Source organism: Labeo rohita, chromosome 2 (assembly GCF_022985175.1).
Source record: "Labeo rohita strain BAU-BD-2019 chromosome 2, IGBB_LRoh.1.0, whole genome shotgun sequence".
Lineage (NCBI taxonomy): Eukaryota > Metazoa > Chordata > Actinopteri > Cypriniformes > Cyprinidae > Labeo > Labeo rohita.
The window spans coordinates 10,039,707-10,062,921 of record NC_066870.1 but is presented as its reverse complement, the minus strand read 5'-3'; the positions used below and the strand labels follow the sequence as shown (position 1 = coordinate 10,062,921).

Sequence of the window (23,215 nt, the reverse complement as noted above, 5' to 3'; positions counted from 1 at the left end):
TAATTAAATTACAGTTACTTTTGAAAAATGCCAGTGATTACAAAGGGGATTACATCTGGGTTTTTTCCACACACCCACCCCCACTTACAGATTTAATTGACTTCTTTCATAAATTGTATTGACTGCTCTAAAATGAGACACCAATGTTTCAGGAGTTTAGGACACAGAATAGGACACATGCTTATTCGATAACTGTTTTATTTCCTATTTGGGTTTATGCATAAACTTTATTTTTTAAGATGTTTTTTTTCCAAGGCATTGTTAGATGCCTTCTGTCATAACTATGCAAACATTTGATTTCAAACCCAGTATCATAGCTATTAAACTATTTCTTGTTATGATGTTATTTATGTTATGATCTTGTTATGACATATAGCGCAACTGCACTCACGGTGACCCGAGTTCGATTCCCTCTCTCCTCCCAGCTCTTTCCTGTCATCTTTCTACTATCCTATCACAATAAAAGGCATAAAAAGCCCAAAAATATAAGTAAAAAAAAAAAGTCTGAATTTGTGGTGGCTGTGCTTTAAATTAAATTATTACACAGCTCAGACTCATCCGGGGCAACTTAAGTCAGTGCTATATGCTTGATAATTTTTCTTGGTGGAAGCTTTGCGTTTGGTTAGCTAATAAAATATTAAAGCTTAATTTAATATTATGTGTACAGTTTCTTAATTCTGTTATCCTGGAATCGTGGACTTGCGCTATTGTTTCATACAAACGCAGCTGCTGCCATTTTTTTTTTTTTTTTTGTACATTGTAATGGATTATAAGATAACTAATAAACTAGTACTACTACTTAATTATTTATGTGGTGAAATGTTGTGTAAGAAAACTGGTATGACTGCACTGTATCCCTAAAATGTCAACATTTCAACCCAGATCAGTGTTTCGTGTCTAATAATTTATCTAAATCTAAATCGAAATAATCTATCAAGCAGCTGTGTAATACGTGAGATAATGTACATTCAGCCAGTTGTTATCGCAAAATAAAGATGTATATTATCCCTTACTTATTATAATCTTAATTCTTGATTTTGAAAGTCTGACAGTAATCAGTGTTAAGTGCTACTGTAAGGCTAACTCTGCCTGGTTTAAATGTTTCAAAATGATTAACAGTTGAAAATATTAGAAATTTAGAAAAGTAATCAAAAAGTAATTAAAAGTATTAAGTTACATTACTTTAATAAAGTAATTGAAAAGTTACACTACTTATTACATTTTAAATCAAGTAACTTGTAATCTGTAACCTATTACATTTCCAAAGTAACCTTCCCAACACTGCTTATGGTGATGAAGGCTCCCAGAAATCATAGTGATCGCACTGCAATGCCTGCAATTCAAAAAAATAATAATAATAATTATAATATTCTTTATATGGAAGTCTATGAGAACAGTCTGGGCTGCATTTCCCAAAAGCATTGTAAGCCTCAGTTGATCGTAGAACCATTGTCACCAGGCTTACGATGTTTTTGAGAAACGCAGGCCTTGGCGATTCTCGGCCAGACTGAAATCGGCCAAAAAGGGGCGGTAGTCCACATAATGTAACTTGATGATGACTGGACTATATTTCCAGATGCAGAACAAACAGTCTAAAACAGGGACAACTGTGTTTGAATGTAATCAAAACAAAAAAAAAATTCCTTTAGCGATTTGGTGGTGCATCGTCCTATCGACCTAAAAAAAAAAAAAAGTAAAAAAACAACGTTATATATATATATATATGTGTGTGTGTGTGTGTGTGTACCTGTACAGAATAAGGATGTTGCACTCACTATAATGTTAAATTTTTTTACAATGAAAGTTTACAATTTCACAATGAAAGTTTGAGACTGAGGGCAAATCATGACAGAATGTTCTTTTTTCTTTCTTTGTGATGCTTGTGAACAAGACTGTGGATGCCTTTAAAGATTTTGAGTTGTGTAAATACTATACATTTTGGGTTAGCATAGTATATAGTATACTACATATAGTATCCTCTATGTTAGGATAGTATAGAATATATCTTCTTAATAGTAAATATCTCCTGAATTTTACAAATGCACTTGAAAAATACTCTCATGAAAGTTCCTGTAATAGACACACATTATGATATGATTACAAGGACGGGCCTTCTGATGGTCTGAAATGTGCAATGAGAAGCACAAGCTACCCTGGAGGAGGTGAGTGTCAGCTGTAGCAGAGTTGGGAGCCATGCGGAATTGAGTTGCTGTCCAGGGTCCTGAATGACGTGCAGAAGTTCCCTGTCCTGGAGGACACTCCAGCTCTTTTGCCAGTGCCTGTTTTAGAAAGCTCATCTCACCTCAATTGAGCTCGGGACGTGTCTGTCTCCCGTAGCTTAGCAGACCGCATTTGCTGCATATGCATCAATAGTTTCCTACATTCACCCTGCATTCTTTGTTCCCGTTACCAATAAGAAATGTCCTTGACACGGATTTCGGCACTAAACTGCTGGGACTGCAGCAGCGGTCGTGCTCATGACCAGGATGGATATGTGTTTCGTGTCATAAGATGTGAGATGAAATGACATGAGTGGTTGCAAGAAGTCGCATGAGCCCTCACAAACAAGTTAGCATAAATGCGTGGAGTGGGAGCGCATAGTACCGCAGACACGGAAGATGTGCTCACCAGCACCAGCGGCCAATGAGAGCGTTTTTCATCGCTCAACGGAGATCATGCACAGCTAAATGTCTCACCGCTGGTGGTTGTGGTCGGCTCCGATCGTTGTCCACAGAGACACTGCAGCATATGCGCTCCTTTCTTCAGGAAGAGCCTCAGAATCCTCATTGATTTGAGTTGGTGTGGATCCCTCGTCAATCCACGCAAACGGGCACAGGATCACAACAGAGGGTGACTGTAGTGTGAACCCCTCGAGCAGTTATACAGTGCAGCTTCTGTGTTCGGAGCATCAAAAACAGCAAAGGGCAAAGAAAGAGTGCCTCGCGTGAGGCATCTCGAGTGCATCTTGCTCCTTCTTTTCCAGTAGCAGATTAGTAAGTACTCGCCTTAGCATAGTTAGCTCCAGATGCAGGCTGCGCAAGGACGTCAGGGTAATTTGCACATGCCTCGGTCTTTACTAGCAAACGTGAAATGAGAGCCCCATGCACGTTAAAGTTAAACTGCAGGGATGAATGACAGGACGGCCGCTTATGAGGTAATGCGCTCGATGTATTTTAGCGTGACTGGGTAACCGGCGGCATAAATAGTTGGATTAAAAAGCCAGTTGTTTCGTGTCCATAGGGAGCCAAAGAGAGGCGTATAACCTACGTCAGATGCAGCCTACATTTAAAGACAAAGATTTTTTAGCGCATGGTCAAGAAGTTTCGCACCTGCCTTGAGGTAGTCCGAACACTAGAGGACGCTGCAGGCCAACACTTTCACCTGCCAGACGCGAAAAAGAAAATAACTGCGCTTGTTAATGAGAGAGAAACACTGGTGGGGAGCGCGGGGCACAAAGTAACGCGGGGTTAGTTGTAACACACGTGGTTTAAATATGTCCACACACGCTAGCCTAACCAAATTTGCAGTATTTACTAGCTGAGGTGGGATCTTCACACTTCACAAGCTGCATGGAAACAAACTGTGTGCAAGACTTGTGGTCCACAAGTAGTGCTGCAATCTTTTTTCACATTCCAGTGTTTACTAGTTGCCATATCAACACTATATGGAGAAAAAATGCGCCAAAATAAAAAAAAAAAAAAAACAACTTTTAAAGATATCGCTAAATATTAATTTTAATATTATAATATTTTAAATTTAAAATAATCATTTAAAATTAGACAAACCTGCTATTATTTGAATCTCCAATCTGTTATTTATCAGTTTAAATATTTTTTAATGCTTTGCTAGCAGAAGACACTAACCAGTTTTAAATTGCAGTCGCGCAGATTTTGGAACGTTGTAACACTGCGGTACAGTGTGCCCCGCTATTACAGTTTTTCACATTGGCTAAAGCACTAAACCCCATTCTCTGAACCAAATTCCCAATAGCCTAAACCAGTTTGTCAAATAAATCACTCTTTCTGCAAAACCTTAAACAAGTTTAGACAGTTTAGACACTGTTTGCAGATCTCATGCACTCTTTTTGCAAAACTCTAAACATTCTCACTCACTAAGACACAGTTTGCTCTGTGATGAACTTGTAATGCAAAACCTTAAACTCAAGATAGCAAAAGTTGAGCACAACTGCAACACGGCTGCCATCGTTTACACACAATAATTAAAAAATCTTCAAACTTGTCTCTAAATATTTAAATATACAAAATATAAGCCAGTTCAAAGTTCACAGATTGCGCGGGTGCATCTGTCAATCTGAGAGGTACAGAAGAGTGCGAATATGAAGTGGTGGAAAAGGAGGAGGAGGAAGACCAAAACCAAGTCTTTTCAGATGAAAATTATTAATTTTCCATTACATTGGATAACATTTTAAGCTGTCATATGGTCATGTTACAACGTGCCTCTCAGATGTTACAATGTACCCCACCTACGTGGCATGTTGCCACATTTTATTTCAATTCTTTTGAAGTAAAAAAGGAAAATGTATACACTGTAATTTTTAAGCAAAGTGACATATTTGTACTAGACAAGTGTAAAAATAGTGTGGATAAAAAATTATACTCTGAGCCCCACGTGGATTTACCCAAATTAAGAAAGTCAAAAAGTGTTAGGTTGTGGCCTGTGCTCCCCTATGTAACGGAGTAGTTAAGTTTATTTATCCAAGCAAGGAGAGATGTTTATAAATATTTGCCATGGCAATTTTGCTAATTCATAACACAGTCCCTCGCAGATGGTAGGCCTTAATTTGTCAAATAAATCACTCTTTCTGCAAAACCTTAAACAAGCTCAGGCAGTTTAGACACTGTTTGCAGATCAATATCAATATATTCAACAATATATATAAAGATGTTTTTTAAACAAAACAAAAAACAATCAGTATGTTACTGAAACTCTTCTAATGCATGTGCGGCACAGCTAAAAATGATTGATATTCAAACTATATTAATTACAGTTTTTCTGAATTGCTAAAACACATTTTTTGAAACCATCACTCATTTTCTCAAAACCTTAAACACAAATCCAAATGTTCAAACTAAATACACAGAACCCCTGACTCTTCTTCTTCTGGCAAAATCAAACAATCGCTTCAAAACCGTTTCACCTGTACTCAAAATCAAACAAAGCTTTCAAATCATACACACATTAGTCAATAATATACGCACTACATATTATTTATTAGACACTACATCAAAAAATAGAGATCACAGTGTTCAGTGCATGTAGTTACAAAAAAAAGAATGTTTGCTGTATATAGTAATCATTTTGCAATAAAAAAAAAAGAAAAAGAAAAGAAAAAACATACACATACTCAAAACAAATCACACCTAAATTTGGTGAATATAACCCCAAAAAGAAAAAAAAAAAAGGAAAATACACACACACACACATGTATGAGTATATATATATACAGCGGGTAAAATAAGTATTGAACACGTCACAAGTAAATATATATTTCTAAAGGTGCTGTTAACTTGAAATTTTCACCAGTTGTGGGTAACAACCCAAGCAATCCATACATACAAAGAAAACAAAACGAATAAGTTTAGAAATTACACTTTTTCACATTTGCTAAAACACTAAACTCCATACTCTAAACCAAATTCTTAATAGCCTAAACCAATTTGTCAAATAAATCACTGTTTCTGCAAAACCTTAAACAAGTTTAGGCAGTTTAGACACTGTTTGCAGATCTCATGCACTCTTTTTGCAAAACTCTTAACACATTCTCACTCACTAAAACACAATTTGCTCTGTGATGAACTTGTGATACAAAACCCTAAACACAAGAAAGCAAAAGTTAAGCACAACTGCAACAGCTGTCATTGGTTACACACAATACTTCAAAATTCTTCACACTTGTTTCTAAATATTTAAATATACTAAATATAAGCCAGTTCAAAGTGCACAGAAGACATGGGTGCAATCTGAGAGGTACAGAAGAGTGTGAATATGAGATATGAGTGTTAATATATATATATATATATATATACACATATAAACATATATATATATATATATATATACATGGGCATCGGAACCATTGAATGCGGGTGGGACAGGACCCACCCACTTTTGAAGACCTATGATACCGGACCCACCCACTTTTACTAATTCAGCGAATATGTCTGCGCACTTTTTAGAGCGCCATCAGTCAAATCCATTCCACATGACGAGTGCGCTAATAGATTAAGCTCTATGCTCACGCTTATGAACAGGCAGCATCTGGGGTGGAGGAGCGGACGGAGCGGGCGTGGGCACATGAGGAAGCTGGCGCCACGGTCCTGACCGCATTGCTGTCTTTACTGGATATGTTTAGGGAATATTTGCATTTATTCACATGCGATTTGATTAGCTACTGGTAGCAGTGTTGGGAAGGTTACTTTGGAAATGTAATAGGTTACAGATTACAAGTTACTTGATTTAAAATGTAATAAGTAGTGTAACTTTTCAATTACTTTATTAAAGTAATGTAACATTACTTTTAATTACTTTTTGATTACTTTTCTAAATTTATAATATTTTCAACTGTTAATCATTTTGAAACATTTAAACCAGGAAGAGTTAACCTTACAATACCACTCAACACTGATCACTGTCACTTTCAAAATCCTTTATCACTTGAATTAAGATTATAATAAGTAAGGGATAATATACATCTTTATTTTGCGATAACAACTGGCTGAATGTACATTATCTCACTTGTTACACAGCTGCTTGATAGATTTTTTAATATGTTTCGTGTCAAAATAATTAGACACTAAACACTGATCTGACTTAAAATATTTGAACGCAAAGCTTCCATGAAGAAATCAGTTGCTAGCAAACGGCAAGTTCAAACTAGACATTTCACTAGTTCAAACTAGTGATACAGTGCAGTCATACCAGTTTTCTTACCCAACATTTCACCACATAAATAATTAAGTAGTAGTACTAGTTTGTTAGTTATCTTATAATCCATTACAATGTTAAAAAAAAAAAAAAAAAAAAGTCAGCAACTGCATTTGTATGAAACAACAGAGCAAGTCCACGATACCAGGATGACAGAATTAAGAAATTGTACACATAATATTAAATTGAATTCAGACTTTTTTTTTTTTGGAATTTTTTTTTTTACTTATATTTTTGGGCTTTTTATGCCTTTTATTGTGATAGGACAGTAGAGAGACGACAGGAAAGAGTTGGGAGCAGAGAGGGGAATGGGATCGGCAAAGGACCTCAAGACGGGAATCAAACTCGGGTCACCGTGAGCGCAGTTGCGCTATATGTCATAACAAGATCATAACATAATAACATCATAACAAGAAATAGTTTAATAGCTATGATACTGGGTTTGAAATCAAATGTTCGCATAGTTATGACAGAAAACACTAGCATCTAACAATGCCTTGGAAAAAAACAATCTTAAAAAATAAACCCAAAAAGGAAATAAAACAGTTATCGAATAAGCATGTGTCCTATTCTGTGTCCTAAACTCCTGAAACATTGGGGTCTCATTTTAGAGCAGTCAATGCCATTTAAAAGAAGTCAATTAAATCTGTAAGTGGGGGTGGGTGTGTGGAAAAATTCGGATGTAATGCCCTTTGTAATCACTGGGATTTTTCAAAAGTAACTTTAATTTAATTACATATTTTTTCTCAGTAACTATAACTAATTACAGTTACATTTATTTTGTAATTAAATTACGTAATTCCGTTACATGTAACTAGTTACTCCCCAACACTGACTGGTAGACTGTCATGATTTTGGCTAATATAGGATACTACTGTATGATGCGCATCAGAGGGGATTTAGAAGTGGTATAGGCTTCACAAAGCCGACTGATAAAGAAGCAGGTATACTTTGTATAATTGAGCATACCCTGCATTACACCACTGCGTGTTAATTAAACTCCATTTTGTGTTTTCACTAGTTATTCACGCCTGCTGCACTCCCGAAACACAGCAAAGTAAACAAAGCATCTGAGCGTATCTGCTGCTCAAATACATCTAACCCTACACGATACTTTATTTCCTTTATTTCCTTTATTTCAGCCGTCTTTTGTAATGTTGTCACGTTAATTTTTTGGGGGGAGCACCCACCCACATTTATTTTGCTTCCGACGCCCATGTATATATATATATATATATATATATATATATATATTGTGGCCAGCCTAAGGCACACCTGTGCAATAATCATGCTGTCTAATCAGCATCTTGATATGCCACACCTGTGAGGTGGATGGATTATCTCAGCAAAGGAGAAGTGCTCACTAACACAGATTTAGACAGATTTGTGAACAATATCTGAGAGAAATAGGCCTTTTGTGTACATAGAAAAAGTCTTACTGTGCGTTCACACCGCCGCCGGCGAGAGCGTCAAAGTGGCCGGAAGTCATTCATTTTCAATGTGAGCCGGCGGCGAGCTCCGGCGAGAAGCGGCGCGTCGCGTTTTGGACGGTGTGGGCGTCGGGAAGAGTTGAAGTCAGGTCAACTTTATGGTAATGAGCTATGACGCGGCTCGGCGGCAACCAATCGAAATGTAGAAGTTCACCCCTTGAGAGGATTCCAGAGAACGCCTGTAAAACTTTGGTTCCGAACACATTAGTTCCCAAGCAAAATGATGCATGGACCAAGGTGTCTTGTTGATGTTATATATTTATATTTTGTTATATATTTTCTGTAAATAAGCGGGAATTGCATATGCTAACTTTGCTGATGGAGACGAGGTGTATGTCACATATTTTAAAATAAAAACAGGCACCTCTGCCTATTTATTTATTTTTTTCGCAAGTAAAAACAAAAGTGTTCTGTACCTCTTCTCCCCTGTGGTATTGTCAATAGAGAAAAACATAAAGATAAATGTCATTAGGCTTTAATATATACAGACAGTGGCTGTATAGTTAATTGGTTTATTTCGTTAGCAAACATGTGGTGTAGTGGAGGGTATACGCAACTCTACGGCATATATCCATTTTATTAGGTGGCTTTGCGTATACCCACCTTGAAATCCCCTCTGATGCACATCATTCAGTAAGCTAGTGTCCTGCATTAGCCAAAATCATGACAGTCCAGCACATCCAGTCATATGTGAATAAATCCAAATATTCGCTAAAAACACCCAGTAAAGACGCCGGCTTCATTTGAAATATGTTTGAAGATTAAGACTGATGCGCCCGCGCCCGCTCAGTCCTCCTCCACCCCAGATGCTGTTCATGTCAGGGATTGCGCAGAGTCACGTCCAGATGTCAGAAAGGTAAAAGCTTGCGTATATACATGTGTATAACTAATGCGTATACACTTCTCCAGGCACCACTACACCACTGCATGTAACTACAATTAAATTCAATTTCTTACTTTAACTTTTTATAAAAATCATGAGGTTAACTTACACCCTACTTGTGGTCAGTCTGCACAAGATCAACATGCTTGTTTGCTTTGCGGCCGCTTTAAATACAAGACCAAGCGTTCGATCGTCAGGGCGTCAACGAATCTTTCTACAGCGTTGCTGGCAGGGCGGCCAGAGCGAATTTTGACGCTCTCACCGGCGGCGGTGTGAACGCACAGTTAGATATTTGAGTTCAGCTCACAAAAAATGGGGGCAAAAACGTTTATAATTTTGGTCAGTGTATGTATATATATACAGTTTTGTCAATTGTTAAAACACTATAACCAATTTTTTTAACTAAAATTTAAAAACCATAATGCCATTTTTTTAAAAAAAGCACACCCATTTTCCTGAACTATAAACAATATTCCCCTGCTTTAACACATGAGTCAAATTTGGTGAATTGTAACTGCAAAACTCTACACACAAATCCCTACATTTCTCAGTGCTTACACCATGTGGTCATTTAGAAAGCACTAGCATTCAATATTGTTCCCTCAAGTCTGCAAAGTTTGAGCTTAATTAGCACAACATTACCCAAGTGGAAACACTAGAAGTCAAAATTTATCACACATCAATCAGAACCTTCGATGGAGATAAAAGGGCCAAAGTCAGCTTACAGTTTGGGGCATTTCTCAGATCAGAAATGAAACTCTCAAAACTACTTGTTCAACCTCCACATCATCTAGTCACTTGTGCACATCATACAATGTTTCTAATTTTTTGAACAAGTTGTGTTTGCTTTGGTACGTTCATGCAACTGATTATGCAATTGATTTGTCTGCGGTTTCTTACATGATCAATTCCTATTGTCATGTTGCTATAGACTTACCCCTCAAAACATCAAGTCATTAGCTTATCGTATATGTCTTTGCAGTAATGCAATTTTTTTAATCTAGTTGTCATAAAATGTCAAGCATATTCTACACATTTCTATTAGACTTTTTGTGAATTTGCCATGAATTGTTCAAGTAAATATTGACTTTGTAAAGACTACAGATCAACCAATGATAAAGCAGTTCTCTGAAATAGCTCAAAGGTGCATCTCAGCATCTCATGAACCTTCAATTGGAAAGCATATATAGACAGAGGACAACACAAGAGTTACAAATTCTGACAGTGCACTTTCGCCTTTGCACATATTTCTTTTTCTTGTCTATTTCACAATGACTTTATGATGTATTTTTATTGTATTTTTTTTATCTTCATATTTTTTTGTCAGACCACTAGTAAAAGTATAACAGTGAATCCTATGTCCTGCATACAGTAATATGTAATTTCGAAGAGAATGGATTTTACCCCCGCTGCCTGTCCAGGGCCAATTTAGCCTGTGATGTTGAGGAGGTTCTTTGGCCTGTCCCAGACCAAAGACAGGATGCTGGGGCAGAATAATTATTTTTGTTGTTGTTTGCTGTTTTGTACTGTACTCTACATTACAATAAATTAAGGATTAAAACACTTGCAAATGCATACACTCTTAAAAATAAAGGTGCTTCACAATGCCATAGAAGATCCTTTTTTGTTTCACAAAAGGTTCTTTGTGGCGAAAGAAGGTTCTTCACATTATAAAAAGGTAAGAAAGAGATGGTTCTTAAAAGAACCTTTGACTAAACGGTTCTTTGTGGAATAAAAAATGGTTATTTTATGGCATCGCTGTGAAGAACCTATTAAAGTACTAATTTGTAAGAGTGTACATTTGTTGTGTTCATCATGTTTTTTTTTTCCAAGCAACACTTATTAGTTTTTGTAGTATTGTTTTGAATTGATCTTGTCAGTGTGTAAAACTGTGTAGTAGTGTGTGTGTTTTTGAGGGTTTGTGTGTCATGTCTGAGAGCAAAGTTTGTTTTTTTTTTAGCAAGATTGAGTTGTTTTGAGTGGAGAGCTTTATTTTGACCTGAATATAGTAAGTTCAGGGAATTGAGTTAGAAGTTACGGATTTGTGTTTACAGTTTCACAAAAAAAGAGGCATAATTTCAAGAAATGTGTTAAAGCAATTGAGAAAAACTGTAATTATTTCTCTCCAATTGACAGATGCACCCGTGCCTTCTGTGCACTTTGAACTGGCTTATATTTTGTATATTTAAATATTTAGAAACAAGTGTAAAGAATTTTGAATTGTTGTGTGTAAACAATGACAGCAATGTTGCAGTGTTGTGCTTAACTTTTGCTTTCTTGTGTTTAGGGTTTTGCATCACAAGTGCATCACAGAGCAAATTGTGTCTTAGTGAGTGAGAATGTGTTTAGAGTTTTGCAAAAAGAGTGCATAAGATCTACAAACAGTGTCTAAACTGCCTGAACTTGTTTAAGGTTTTGCAGAGAGATTTATTTGACAAATTGTTTTAGGCTGTTGAGAATTTGGTTCAGCGAATGGGGTTTAGTGTTTTAGCAAATGTGGAAAAACTGCAAGATGTGAATGATTTTTTTTATATGGCTACTCTTTTTAGGGCATCATTAGGGGCCAAGCACCGAAGGTCAAAAGTGATAAGCCATTAAATTGTATTACTACTGGTTGTATTTACAATTTTTCAGCCATTTCAACTGATATCATCCTAAAATTACTTTAATTACTCGTTGTAGTCAGTCTGCTGCTCCTTGCCGTGCTTAGATCCTCATTCTGCCTCTGTTGTGCTTGGCCCCGCAATTGCTGCTTGCAGCTATATTTTTGATTGTATTTAATCTCTTCATCATTCTCTTAGGATCCCCTCCCTTCTGTGTCCTCTCTGTTACACTAATTTCTTTCCCCCAGTTCTTTCTGTCTCAAAAACAAAGTATCACATTTTATACTTATTTTCATGACACTTTATGACAGTAAAATATTTCTGCAAAAACATCAGAAAATAGTTCAATTAATGTAATTACTGCATTTAAGAACCCTGAAAATGATCAAAAAATAATAAAAAGTTAAATGTTATTTAAACAGACCTTGTCCTCTGGTGTGACATCTTTGTCCTATGGTGTGACAATACAGGCGTCACACCGGAGGACATTTTCTGTCACACCATAGAACCTTTCAGCCTTTTGTGTCAATTAATGACCTTGCTATTCCGAGCTAATCTGTCATTAGCAGTTTGCAAGACACATTTGCATCATTTTCCTTGATTATGTAGTCTAAAATACAGTTTTTAATTAAAAAACATAATTTAGGGGCATCACACCAAAGGACAACAAAATGTAACACTTCTGTAGTGGTTCCAAAAAATATTTGCACGGCAAGGAGCAACAGACCGACTACAACAATGAGTAATTAAAGCCATTTTAGGATGATATCAGTTGAAATGGCTGAAAAATCATAAATACAACCAATAGTAATTCAATTTAATGGCTTATCACTTTTGACCAATAGGTGGAGCTGTTTTCAAATTGATGTGATGTGTTCTGTGTGAGTTTTGTGTCATTATGTCAAAGCTTTACAGAGATACAGCCTCAGAGTTATTTTGGCATCATGCCACAAATGTGTAGTGGCGCTGTACGAAAATGGTTTTGTCTATCGACACAAAATCCATAACTTTCAGTCAGCACAGTCTGAAGATGATTTGAGTAAAATTTAGTGAAAATCGGACCAACGGTCTAGGAGGAGTTCGAAAAAGTAGGTTTTGTACATTAATCAAAATGGCGGAAAAGAAAGTTCAGTGAAGTGTGGTATAATTGGTATGTATGTTGTCGGCATGACCCAAGGAATATTTTGTTTTATTACAATAGGCTAATGCAATCAGAAGTTATTAGCATTTTTGGAAATTTCATTATTAATGTTTAATGAATGGTGTATTACTTCTGACCAATAGGTGGCGCTGTTACCAAATTGATGTGGCGTGGTCAGTGTGATGTGACAATGGCACATATAAAATTTGGTGTCAATATGTCAAAGTTTTGCAGAGATACAGCCTCAGATGTAGTTTGGCATCTTTCCAGCAAATTCGTTGATGCGCTAAACGAAAACCGTTTCGTATATTGACACGAAATCCATAACTTTTTGTCAGCATGGTCTGAAGATGATCTGAGTCAAATTTGGTGAAGATCGGACTAACGGTCTAGGAGGAGTTCGAAAAAGTAGGTTTTGTACATTAATCAAAATGGCGGACAGGAAGTTTGGCCAATATTGGCATAATGGGTATCAATGTTCTCGGCTTGACCCAAGGAATCTATTGAGATCAGTTTCATTACAATAGGCTAATGTAAGCAGAAGTTATTAGCATTTTTGTAAATTTCTTTATAACTTTTGACCACAAGGTGGCGCTGCCCCCAAACTTTTTGAGTACTGTCAGGGCATGGTGCCGAAGACACATACCGACTTTCGTAATGATATGTCAATGCATTTGTAAAATATAGCATTTTTGGACAAAATTCAATATGGCCCACACCCAAAATGGCTGACATGGGAAAATTAGGTATGGTTGGACTCGGCATGATGCTCCAAATCTGAAGAGACTGGTTTTGTGATTTTTGGCCAAACCATTCAGAAGTTATAAGCAAAAATACCCATTTTTCATATCTCCTGACCACTAGGTGGCACTGTGCTGAAACACTGCAGGTAGTCTCAGGTCATGCTTGTTATAACACACACCAAGTTTGGTCTCAATACGCCAAACCGTTGCGGAGATATAGCCTCACAACCATTTTTAGAATTCTTTCACGTGTTATTCGAGAACGGTTTGACTAATCAACTTGAATTCCATAACTTTTTGCCAGCATGGTCTGAAGATGATCTGAGCCAATTTTGGTGAAAATCAGACAAACCGTCTAGGACGAGTTCGAAAAAGTAGGTTTTACGAACAAAAATTTATAGAAAAAAAAACTAAACCTTACGATTTTTGAATTTTGGACTTCATTCAACTCAGCATGAGCCAAGGATTCAGGGGAAAAAAGAATTTTGATTCTGTGCCTTACGGTTCAAAAGTTATTAGCATAAAATTATTGAAATTTTGGACAGGTGGTGGCGCTAGAGAGTTTGAGTTAGAGACTCCAAATTTGCTATGGTCAATGATGGGACTGTCCTCTATCAGTGTGCCAAATTTCACAACTTTCCCGCAATCGGTTCTATGGGCTGCCATAGACTCAAGAGCGGAAGAAGAAGCGGAAGAAGAAGAATAATAAATATAGCTGCAAGCAGCAATTGCGGGGCCAAGCACAACAGAGGCAGAATGAGGAGCTAAGCATGGCAAGGAGCAACAGACCGACTGTAACAATGAGTAACTAAAGTCATTTTAGGATGATATCAGTTGAAATGGCTGAAAAATCATAAATACAACCAATATATAATTTAATGGCTTATCACTTTTGACCAATAGGTGGTGCTGTTTTCAAATTGATGTGATGTGTTCTGTGTGAGGTGACAATGACACACACAAATTTTGGTGTCATTATGCCAAAGCTTTACAGAGATACAGCCTCAGAATCATTTTGGCATCAAGCCTAAAATCTGTAGTGGCGCTGTACGAAAATGGTTTACTCTATCGACACGAAATCCATAACTTTGAGTCAGGACAGTCCGAAGATGATCTGACTCAATTTTGGTGAAAATCCGATCAACGGTCTAGGAGGAGTACGAACAAGTAGGTTTTGTACATTAATCAAAATGGCGGAAAGGAAGTTCGGCCAAGTATGGTATAATTGGTATGTATGTTGTCGGCATGACCCAAGGAATATTTTGAGACCAGTTTTATTACAATAGGCTAATGCAATCACAAGTTATTAGCATTTTTGGAAATTTCATTATTAATGTTTAATGAATGGTGTATTACTTCTGACCAATAGGTGGCGCTGTTACCAAATTGATGTGGCGTGGTCAGTGTGAGGTGACAATGGCACATATAAAATTTGGTGTCAATATGTCAAAGCTTTGCAGAGATACAGCCTCAGATGTAGTTTGGCATCTTTCCAGCAAATTCGTTGATGCGCTAAATGAAAACCGTTTCGAATATCGACACGAAATCCATAACTTTTTGCCAGCATGGTCTGAAGATGATCTGAGTCAAATTTGGTGAAGATCGGACTAACGGTCTAGGAGGAGTTCGAAAAAGTAGGTTTTGTACATTAATCAAAATGGCGGACAGGAAGTTTGGCCAATTTTGGCATAATGGGTATCAATGTTCTCGGCTTGACCCAAGGAATCTATTGACATCAGTTTCATTACAATAGGCTAATGTAAGCAGAAGTTATTAGCATTTTTGTAAATTTCTTTATAACTTTTGACCACAAGGTGGCGCTGCCCCCAAACTTTTTGAGTACTGTCAGGGCATGGTGCCGAAGACACATACCGAGTTTTGTAACGATACGTCAATGCGTTTGTAAAATATAGCATTTTTGGACAAAATTCAATATGGCCGACACCCAAAATGGCTGACATGGGAAAATTAGGTATGGTTGGACTCGGCATGATGCACCGAATCTGAAGAGACTGGTTTTATGATTTTTGGCCAAACTATTCAGAAGTTATAAGCAAAAATAGCCATTTTTCATATCTCCTGACCACTAGGTGGCACTGTGCCGAAACACTGCAGGTAGCCTCAGGTCATGCTTGTTATAACACACACCAAGTTTGGTCTCAATATGCCAAACCGTTGCGGAGATATAGCCTCACAACCATTTTTGCGTGCTTTTCGTAGAATTCATTTGCGCGTTATTCGAGAACAGTTTGACTAATCAACTTGAATTCCATAACTTTTTGCCAGCATGGTCTGAAGATGATCTGAGCCAATTTTGGTGAAAATCAGACAAACCGTCTAGGACGAGTTCGAAAAAGTGGGTTTTATGAACAAAAATTTATAGAAAAAAAACTAAACCTTACAATTTTTGAATTTTGGACTTAATTTGACTCGGCATGAGCCAAGGATTCAGAGAAAAAAAGAATTCTGATTCTGTGCCTTACGGTTCAAAAGTTATTAGCGTAAAATGATTGAAACTTTGGACAAGTGGTGGCGCTACAGAGTTAGAGTTAGAGACTCCAAATTTGCTGTGGTTAATGATGAGACTGTCCTCAATAAGTGTGCCAAATTTCACAACTTTCCCGCAATCGGTTCTATGGGCTGTCATAGACTTCCTGAGTGGAAGAAAAAGTACGCTAATGGATACAATAGGTGCCATCGCACCAGTCAGGGATTCTATGAATTTAATTTGAAAATTTGGATTTGTGTTTAGGTTTTGAGAAAATGAGCAATAGTTTTGAGAAATGTGTTTTTACAATTTCGAAAAGTTCATTAGGAATTAGTCCTGAAGTCTTGAAATTGGAATCTAGCAGAAGGTATTCAGTTTTACACTTTTTACAACCTGTAATAAATGATAAAGAACATTTTGACCTATTTTTGGTTGTTTATTGTAAACACACACACAGCTGCACAAAAAATGAGTGAGGGAAGGTTGTTTCTCTTATATGTCCATTCATTTTTAATGTACCAAACAGTCTGAACAATAAAAACCTGTTTATTAAATGTACTGGCAATAACACAGGTGATACCAACACAAACACAAAACACAATGTGGATAACACACAACACACCACAATTATGCGATAAACATTAACTAAACAACATAAAAATGGCATATAAAAACACTGGGGACATAAACAATTACACAATAAGAAGAAACAACCTTGTTAAATTAATACTAAACTAATGTGCTTGTTTGTGACTTCTGTGCATGCTATAATTATATGTCCTAAATGTTTTTGTTGTTGTTGTTTGTTTTTTGTTTTTTTGTTTTTGTTTTGTTTTGTTTTGTTTTTGTTTTTTGTTTTTTTACATTTTATATTCTTTTTTTCATTAAAAGTTGTGACAGTTGTTCAGTTTAATACAGGTCTTAAAGGGTGCTCATGTATTGTAACCTAAAATAACTTTGTAGAAGCCTAACTTTCTTACAAAGCCAGTTTGATTCAAATTACAAATTTTCTCTGGTTTATTTTTGGAATCTGGAGTATCTAAGACACCAGCAACAACAAAAATGCTATAATCAAGTAAGTAAGAGAATTAGCAAACTGTTTGCTGCGTGACCTACAGTATAGCTGCAGCAGAGTTGTGTCTTTTCTCTGCAGCAGAATAATTTGTCAAAGCAAGGGAGATGGAGAAGGGTTAAGAAAATAAAACAGGACTGAAGAAAGCATGAAGAGAAGAGAAGAGAAGAGAAGAGAAGAGAAGAGAAGAGAAGAGAAGAGAAGAGAAGAGAAGAATGATACAAGTAAAGGACAGGTCAGGATAGTTTAATTTTGTGCTATTGAGAGGATCATTTCTTGCTAACAAGGCAAAATTTCATCTAACCATCACCCTCTCTTTTAGACTGAGTTATTAGCACATTTAAGGACAGTCCCATTGCAGTGAGGCCTACCAAATGTGAAGCAAAACATTTGTTGTAACCATCTAGGAGTATTAATCCTGTATGTGTCTTTAAATCTTAATCTATTATTCTATACATATTTAAGCATTCAAAGTATAATAGATAAATACATGTCAGGCTTAATAAAGCTAAGACGACAGAGTGGACACCTTTAGACTGTACCTGCACACAGCACATTTCTGTCCCCACCTTCTCTGTGTGCGTCTGTTTTGACAGGGTGTCAGTCAAAGTCACTGTTCTTAGGAAAAAGAACAAAAGCTCTAAATACTGAAAACATATTTGATTTAATGTCAGCTGATAGTGGATTATCTTATCTGTCTTTACATAAATTACTACATTGCAGTTCACATGGTGATGGAAAGAGTTCCTTTTTGCTGGAATCTCTGCTGTTATGCACATGCTAATCAGTAGACTTAGTGCCACATAAGCAACATCACACACTTCATCTCTCCCTAGAAGTGGACAGCCAGCACTTTTTATAGCAGCACCTGGCCCAGCCCTTAGTGGGCAGAAATAATTTCTCACAAAAGTCTCACAAGCTCTTGTTTAACTGTATAAAATAACAAATAAAACATGTATATAAAACAATAACAACAACAACAACAACAACAATAATAATAATAATAATAATAATGATGATAATAATAATAACAACAACAAATAAATAAATAAATAAATAAAAATAAAAAGCGCATCAACTTATAGTTATTTCAAGTACAAAACAGTCAGGCTTGTGTTTGCCTTGCCTGAATGTGGTATGTTTTCAGGATTTTTATTTGCTCAGCATCTGCACAGGAGGAAGCAGTCGCTGCCTGTATCTTGGCACACTCTAAATGCTAATATTCATGTTTTATCTGATCTACTCACTCAACACCAACTATATAACATTAAAAATTACCCCTTCCTAGAATGTCTAAATGTACGAGAGCTTTCGCAGTTCGCCAAGCTTTTTAATTCCGAATACTGCATTGAGCATCATATCAAGCTCTGTACACTTCCCGAACCAGATCCGCAGTCCACTTTTCCTGAAACAGCCCTAAAGCGTATTCACTCTCACCCGGCATAATAATAAACACTAACACGGTTTTAAGTTTCTTACCTTTATCTCCTTTATCCATGTCGTGCTGTGTTTTGGAGGAATTTCTTGATCTCCTGTGGTTGCCGTTGCGGGATGCGTCTAAACCTCTCGGAAAGGGCAGAGACAGAGTGCTGAACCTCGCTGTAGTCTAAAAGCTGAGAGCAGTCTTTACAAAGCGCTATTGATGAATGAGTATGAGAGAGTTTGTATCCCGGACACCCAGGGCGGGAATGCACTGTACTTGTGCAGGTTTGTGTGTTTGAGAGAGAGAGAGAGAGAGAGAGAGAGAGAGAGAGAGTGTGTACTGAATTGCTTTCGACGTATATGTTTGCTTATATGTTGAGTCTTTGAGAGAGGCTTCTGAATATTCACTGCACATGCTACAACACAATCGACGCTTTAACTAAGCATACAAATAAGTAAGATATTCGGATTCTAAATTCGAATAAACTCTGAATATATAAGATATTCATGTTGGATGTTGAATTAGTTGTCATTTGAATTTAGCGTAGTCAACATAACAGTTTTGGCTCATTTGGACTAATTATGCTTATTTGCTTCCTGTGAATTTGAATAATTATGCTGTATTTGTACTGTAATATAATACAACTGATATCAATAGATAACCACCCCAGGCAAGAAAGAAATATTGACAACTGAATCCATGGTTTATATATAGGTTGCACACAACCCTGCACAATATGCTGTACCTACTCTATTCACTGTACATTTATATTTTCTCTTTTAGAATGCTCCAACTGTAATGGCCTCATTGATCAAACCATGAAGAACGGCAGCATCAGCAGTGTACAGGGACAGGGAAATAACGGCTTATGTTACATCTGCTGTTAAAAAAAGAACTAGATGCTATAGGATTTTCAGTTCAGTGCTCTGTTCTAACATAAGAGGTGCAGAGTCATTTCAAATACAAAGGTCAATTTTGATGATCTCACAAATGCTTTTTTTTCAAGATCTTATACTATATGTAATATATGTTAGCATTGAGTAACACGTAAACAGGTTACAATGGATGTGACTATTTGTGCTGTAGATGAAATCATTTATTATCAGGAACTGGGCTGTTGTGGTTATGTGGAAATGTACAGGCTGGGATATTATGTCACAGAATACGCTGACTCAGCGTGTCTGCGGAATCCACTGTATCTGCGAATAACAGAATGAAACAAGCACAGTAAAGTGCAGAGAATGTGACAGCACCCTGTGGTGATGAATGTAAGGCAAAACTATCATTCATTTTTAAATCAGTCAGTGTTTTGTAAGCTAAAGTCTTTGCACCCTTAATTATTCTGCGGTTTAGTGGCAAGTTTAAAATATATACAAGTAACAAAGTTTTGGAGATTTGTAAAAACTTATTATGGGGAAATTATGATTAAGGAGAAAATAATGGACACTATATAAAGATACCTAAACCAGGTAAAGAGTGTTTCCTAGGTCTATGTAGAAGATCACGATTAGGGATGGGACGATAAATCAATTCGTGGATCGATTCTGAGATCTACCGAATGCATCGCGATTCTCTTTGTAATCGATTCTGAGCTTAGATTTTAACAGCAGATGGCGCTCTAATCTAGTTTTTGTCCGCACAATCAAACGCTCACAAAGAAGAGTGCTGAAGAGCACGGCTGAGTCATGTAATTTCACCTCCGCTCAGAATGCTTTTATGACGCGAGATTAATGTAAACATAGCCGACTGTAAACACCCTTGTAATTTGCTTCAACCTTTTCGAATTGTATGAATGATTATTTTAGGTTCCTACGTTTAGCTTGTAAAAACACATTTCTATGAATCTGATCTCTTTTTTGCTTTGTAAGAGAGGGCTGATAGGATATATACACAGGATAAATAGCTTTGGATCCAGTGTTAATTGCTTTGATATAATTTGGTCAATCATATCAACAATACCTTGCCAAAAGGGCTTCACTTTCTCACATCCCCACGCAGTGCTATAGTGTACCTTTTGCCTCATTACACTTTATACAGGTGTCAGGAATATTATCATTAAACTTGTGCAACTTACAGTTTTTCCCAATTGTTTACACACATTTTCTGAAAGCATGCCTCATATTGTCAGAACTCTACACACAAATCAAAAAACACACACACTGGGCAAAACCCTTCAATTCTCCTGCAAAATGAAACTTTACATTCAAAACAGTGTAATTTCTTCTCAAAATGGTATTTTGTTTTCAAATGACACACACAAACCATCACATGAATAGACATTTATAAGAACCAGTTGATCACTTATGTGCTTACAGTATTTCTGAATTGCTAAAACACATTTTTTTAATGTTTCTCTCACTTTCTCAAAACCTTAAACACAAATCACCAAACTTAAGCTACACTGTCAAAACCTTTGACTTGTCTTGCTATATCAAACAATTGATTCAGAACTATGTTATCTTTACCCAAAACCAAACACTGTTTTTAGATAACACACACATCCAGCTAATGCATAAACACTACACAGCAGTCATTACACACTACAGAGATAAATGCAAAACACTGCACTCAGGGCAGAGCAGGGGAAAAAATGTATTCATTATGAAGTTTTTGCACAATCCTGCACACATTTAAATGTAGTCACAAACAAAAAATGCAACAGATTGATAGCAAGCAATGTCTTGGAATCATTCTGCCTCAGCATCATGCCTCTGGGCATAGTCAGGCCACATAGTCACAGGCAATCCTGTCCCTTGCTAAACAACTTGGGAAAGAATCCTTTAGCATGCCGAATCCAACCTTGAATCGCTTCCACTCCAATGTCGTCACATGCTGCATCCATTGACTGAATAAGATTTTCCTGTGCATAAGGATTTCTGTCATAGACCTTCCACCTCCATGCAGAAAAAAATTCTTCAATGGGATTAGGGAAGGGCGAGTATGGTGGGAGGCACACATTTATAAAACGTGGGTTATTTTCAAACCACTCACGGATTCTAGGACCACGGTGAAAGTTCACATTGTCCCAGATTACCACATACATGGGATGCTCTGCCTGCTCATCACCTCTCTCTTCACATCTCAGTAATGCTTCCTGTAGAGCATACAGAAACGTTATAAGATGGGCAGTGTTGTAAGGCCCTAAAGTCACATGGCGGTGAATAACCCCGTAGCTGCTGATGGCAGCACATATGGTCACGTTGCCACCACGCTGCCCTGGCAACTCTACAATGGAACGTTGACCAATAATGTTGCGGCCTCTCCTTCTCCTCTTGGTGAGATTGAAGCCAGCTTCATCCAAAAAGATGCACTCATGAGGCCTCTCCATGGAATCCAGTTGAAACATTCTCTATAGAAAAGAACAAAAATTTATTTTTGAAGTAACGTAATTACATAGCATTCCAGGCTTCATGCCTCTATATACATGTGCTGCATTACATTCAACACAGTAAAGATGTACAGTAACTCAATAGTGCTGTCTAATCTCTGGACATGATTACTTACTTGTACATATTGATATCGTAGCTCTTTTACCCTTTCAGAATTTCTCTCAAATGGTACTCTGTAGGCTTGTTTGAGACTTATCAGGTTGCGTTTCAGGACACGGTCAATTGTGGAGAGACTCACACTGTTGATTCCTTCAAAGTTCACGTTGTCTTCCTCAACTCGCTGTTGTATTTCACGCAGACGAATGAGATTATTTTGAAGGACCATATTGACAATAATGGTCTCCTGCTGTTGTGAGAACATACCCCTCCTTCCACCGGCATGTGGCAGTCTTTCAATTCTAGCAAATAAAACCTCTTGTTAGAATTGTACAGACAGGCCTAATGCATTAAAATGTCACCAAATATGTACAATACATAAAATACTATTATTTTTAGTACTACTATTAGTTTTACTGTAATACTGCTACAAAAGGGCCAATTTTTAGAGATATGTTACAGTAATTTACTGAGACGTTCCACAACTGTACATACTGTACTGTAAGTTTGAGGGACCACAAATGATAGTACACTTACCTGTTCTCTTCTCTGAATGTCCTGACAATGGAGGCCACAGAGAACCTGCTTATATTTGGTTGAACACGTAGTCCCTCATACTCATTCCATGAACAAGAACATGGTGTATGATTGTTGCTCTAATTTCATTGGAAATGATGGCTCTTCTTCTTCCTCCTCCTCTGTCTCTTCCTCCTCTGTCTCCTCTGTCTCCTCCTCCTCCTCTGTCTCTTCCTCCTCTGTTTCCTCTGTCTCTTCCTCCTCTGTCTCTTCCTCCTCCTCCTCCTCCTCTGTCTCTTCCTCCTCTGTTTCTTCCTCCTCCTCCTCCTCCTCGTCATCCTCGTCCACTTCCACTTCCACTTCCTCCTTCTCTCCTGCCCTCCATTGTGAAAATCACACATGCCATTTGGATTTGACATGGCTTTA

At 37.1% G+C, this 23,215-nt stretch overlaps 1 protein-coding gene and 1 long non-coding RNA gene across 3 annotated transcripts in view; both read right to left on the bottom strand.

Annotated features, from left to right (window-relative positions):
- Window positions 1-19,041, bottom strand: part of fgf12a (fibroblast growth factor 12a) — a 142,357-nt gene extending 123,316 nt beyond the window's left edge. The window contains exon 1 of one of the 2 annotated variants that reach the window (XM_051125705.1): window positions 18,845-19,041. In XM_051125705.1, coding sequence (XP_050981662.1) covers window positions 18,845-18,863 — 19 coding nt within the window. In that variant the 5' untranslated portion in view covers window positions 18,864-19,041. Of the gene's footprint in view, window positions 1-2,696; window positions 3,245-18,844 lie in introns of those variants that run through there. The other variant, XM_051125697.1, reaches the window with a different exon arrangement.
- Window positions 19,042-22,048: 3,007 nt separating this feature from the next.
- On the bottom strand, window positions 22,049-22,958 carry LOC127155177 (uncharacterized). Its single transcript, XR_007825542.1, has 3 exons — window positions 22,811-22,958; window positions 22,293-22,575; window positions 22,049-22,137 (listed from the first exon to the last, which is right to left on the bottom strand). It is a non-coding gene; the product is annotated as an uncharacterized LOC127155177 (long non-coding RNA).
- Window positions 22,959-23,215: the final 257 nt, after the last annotated feature.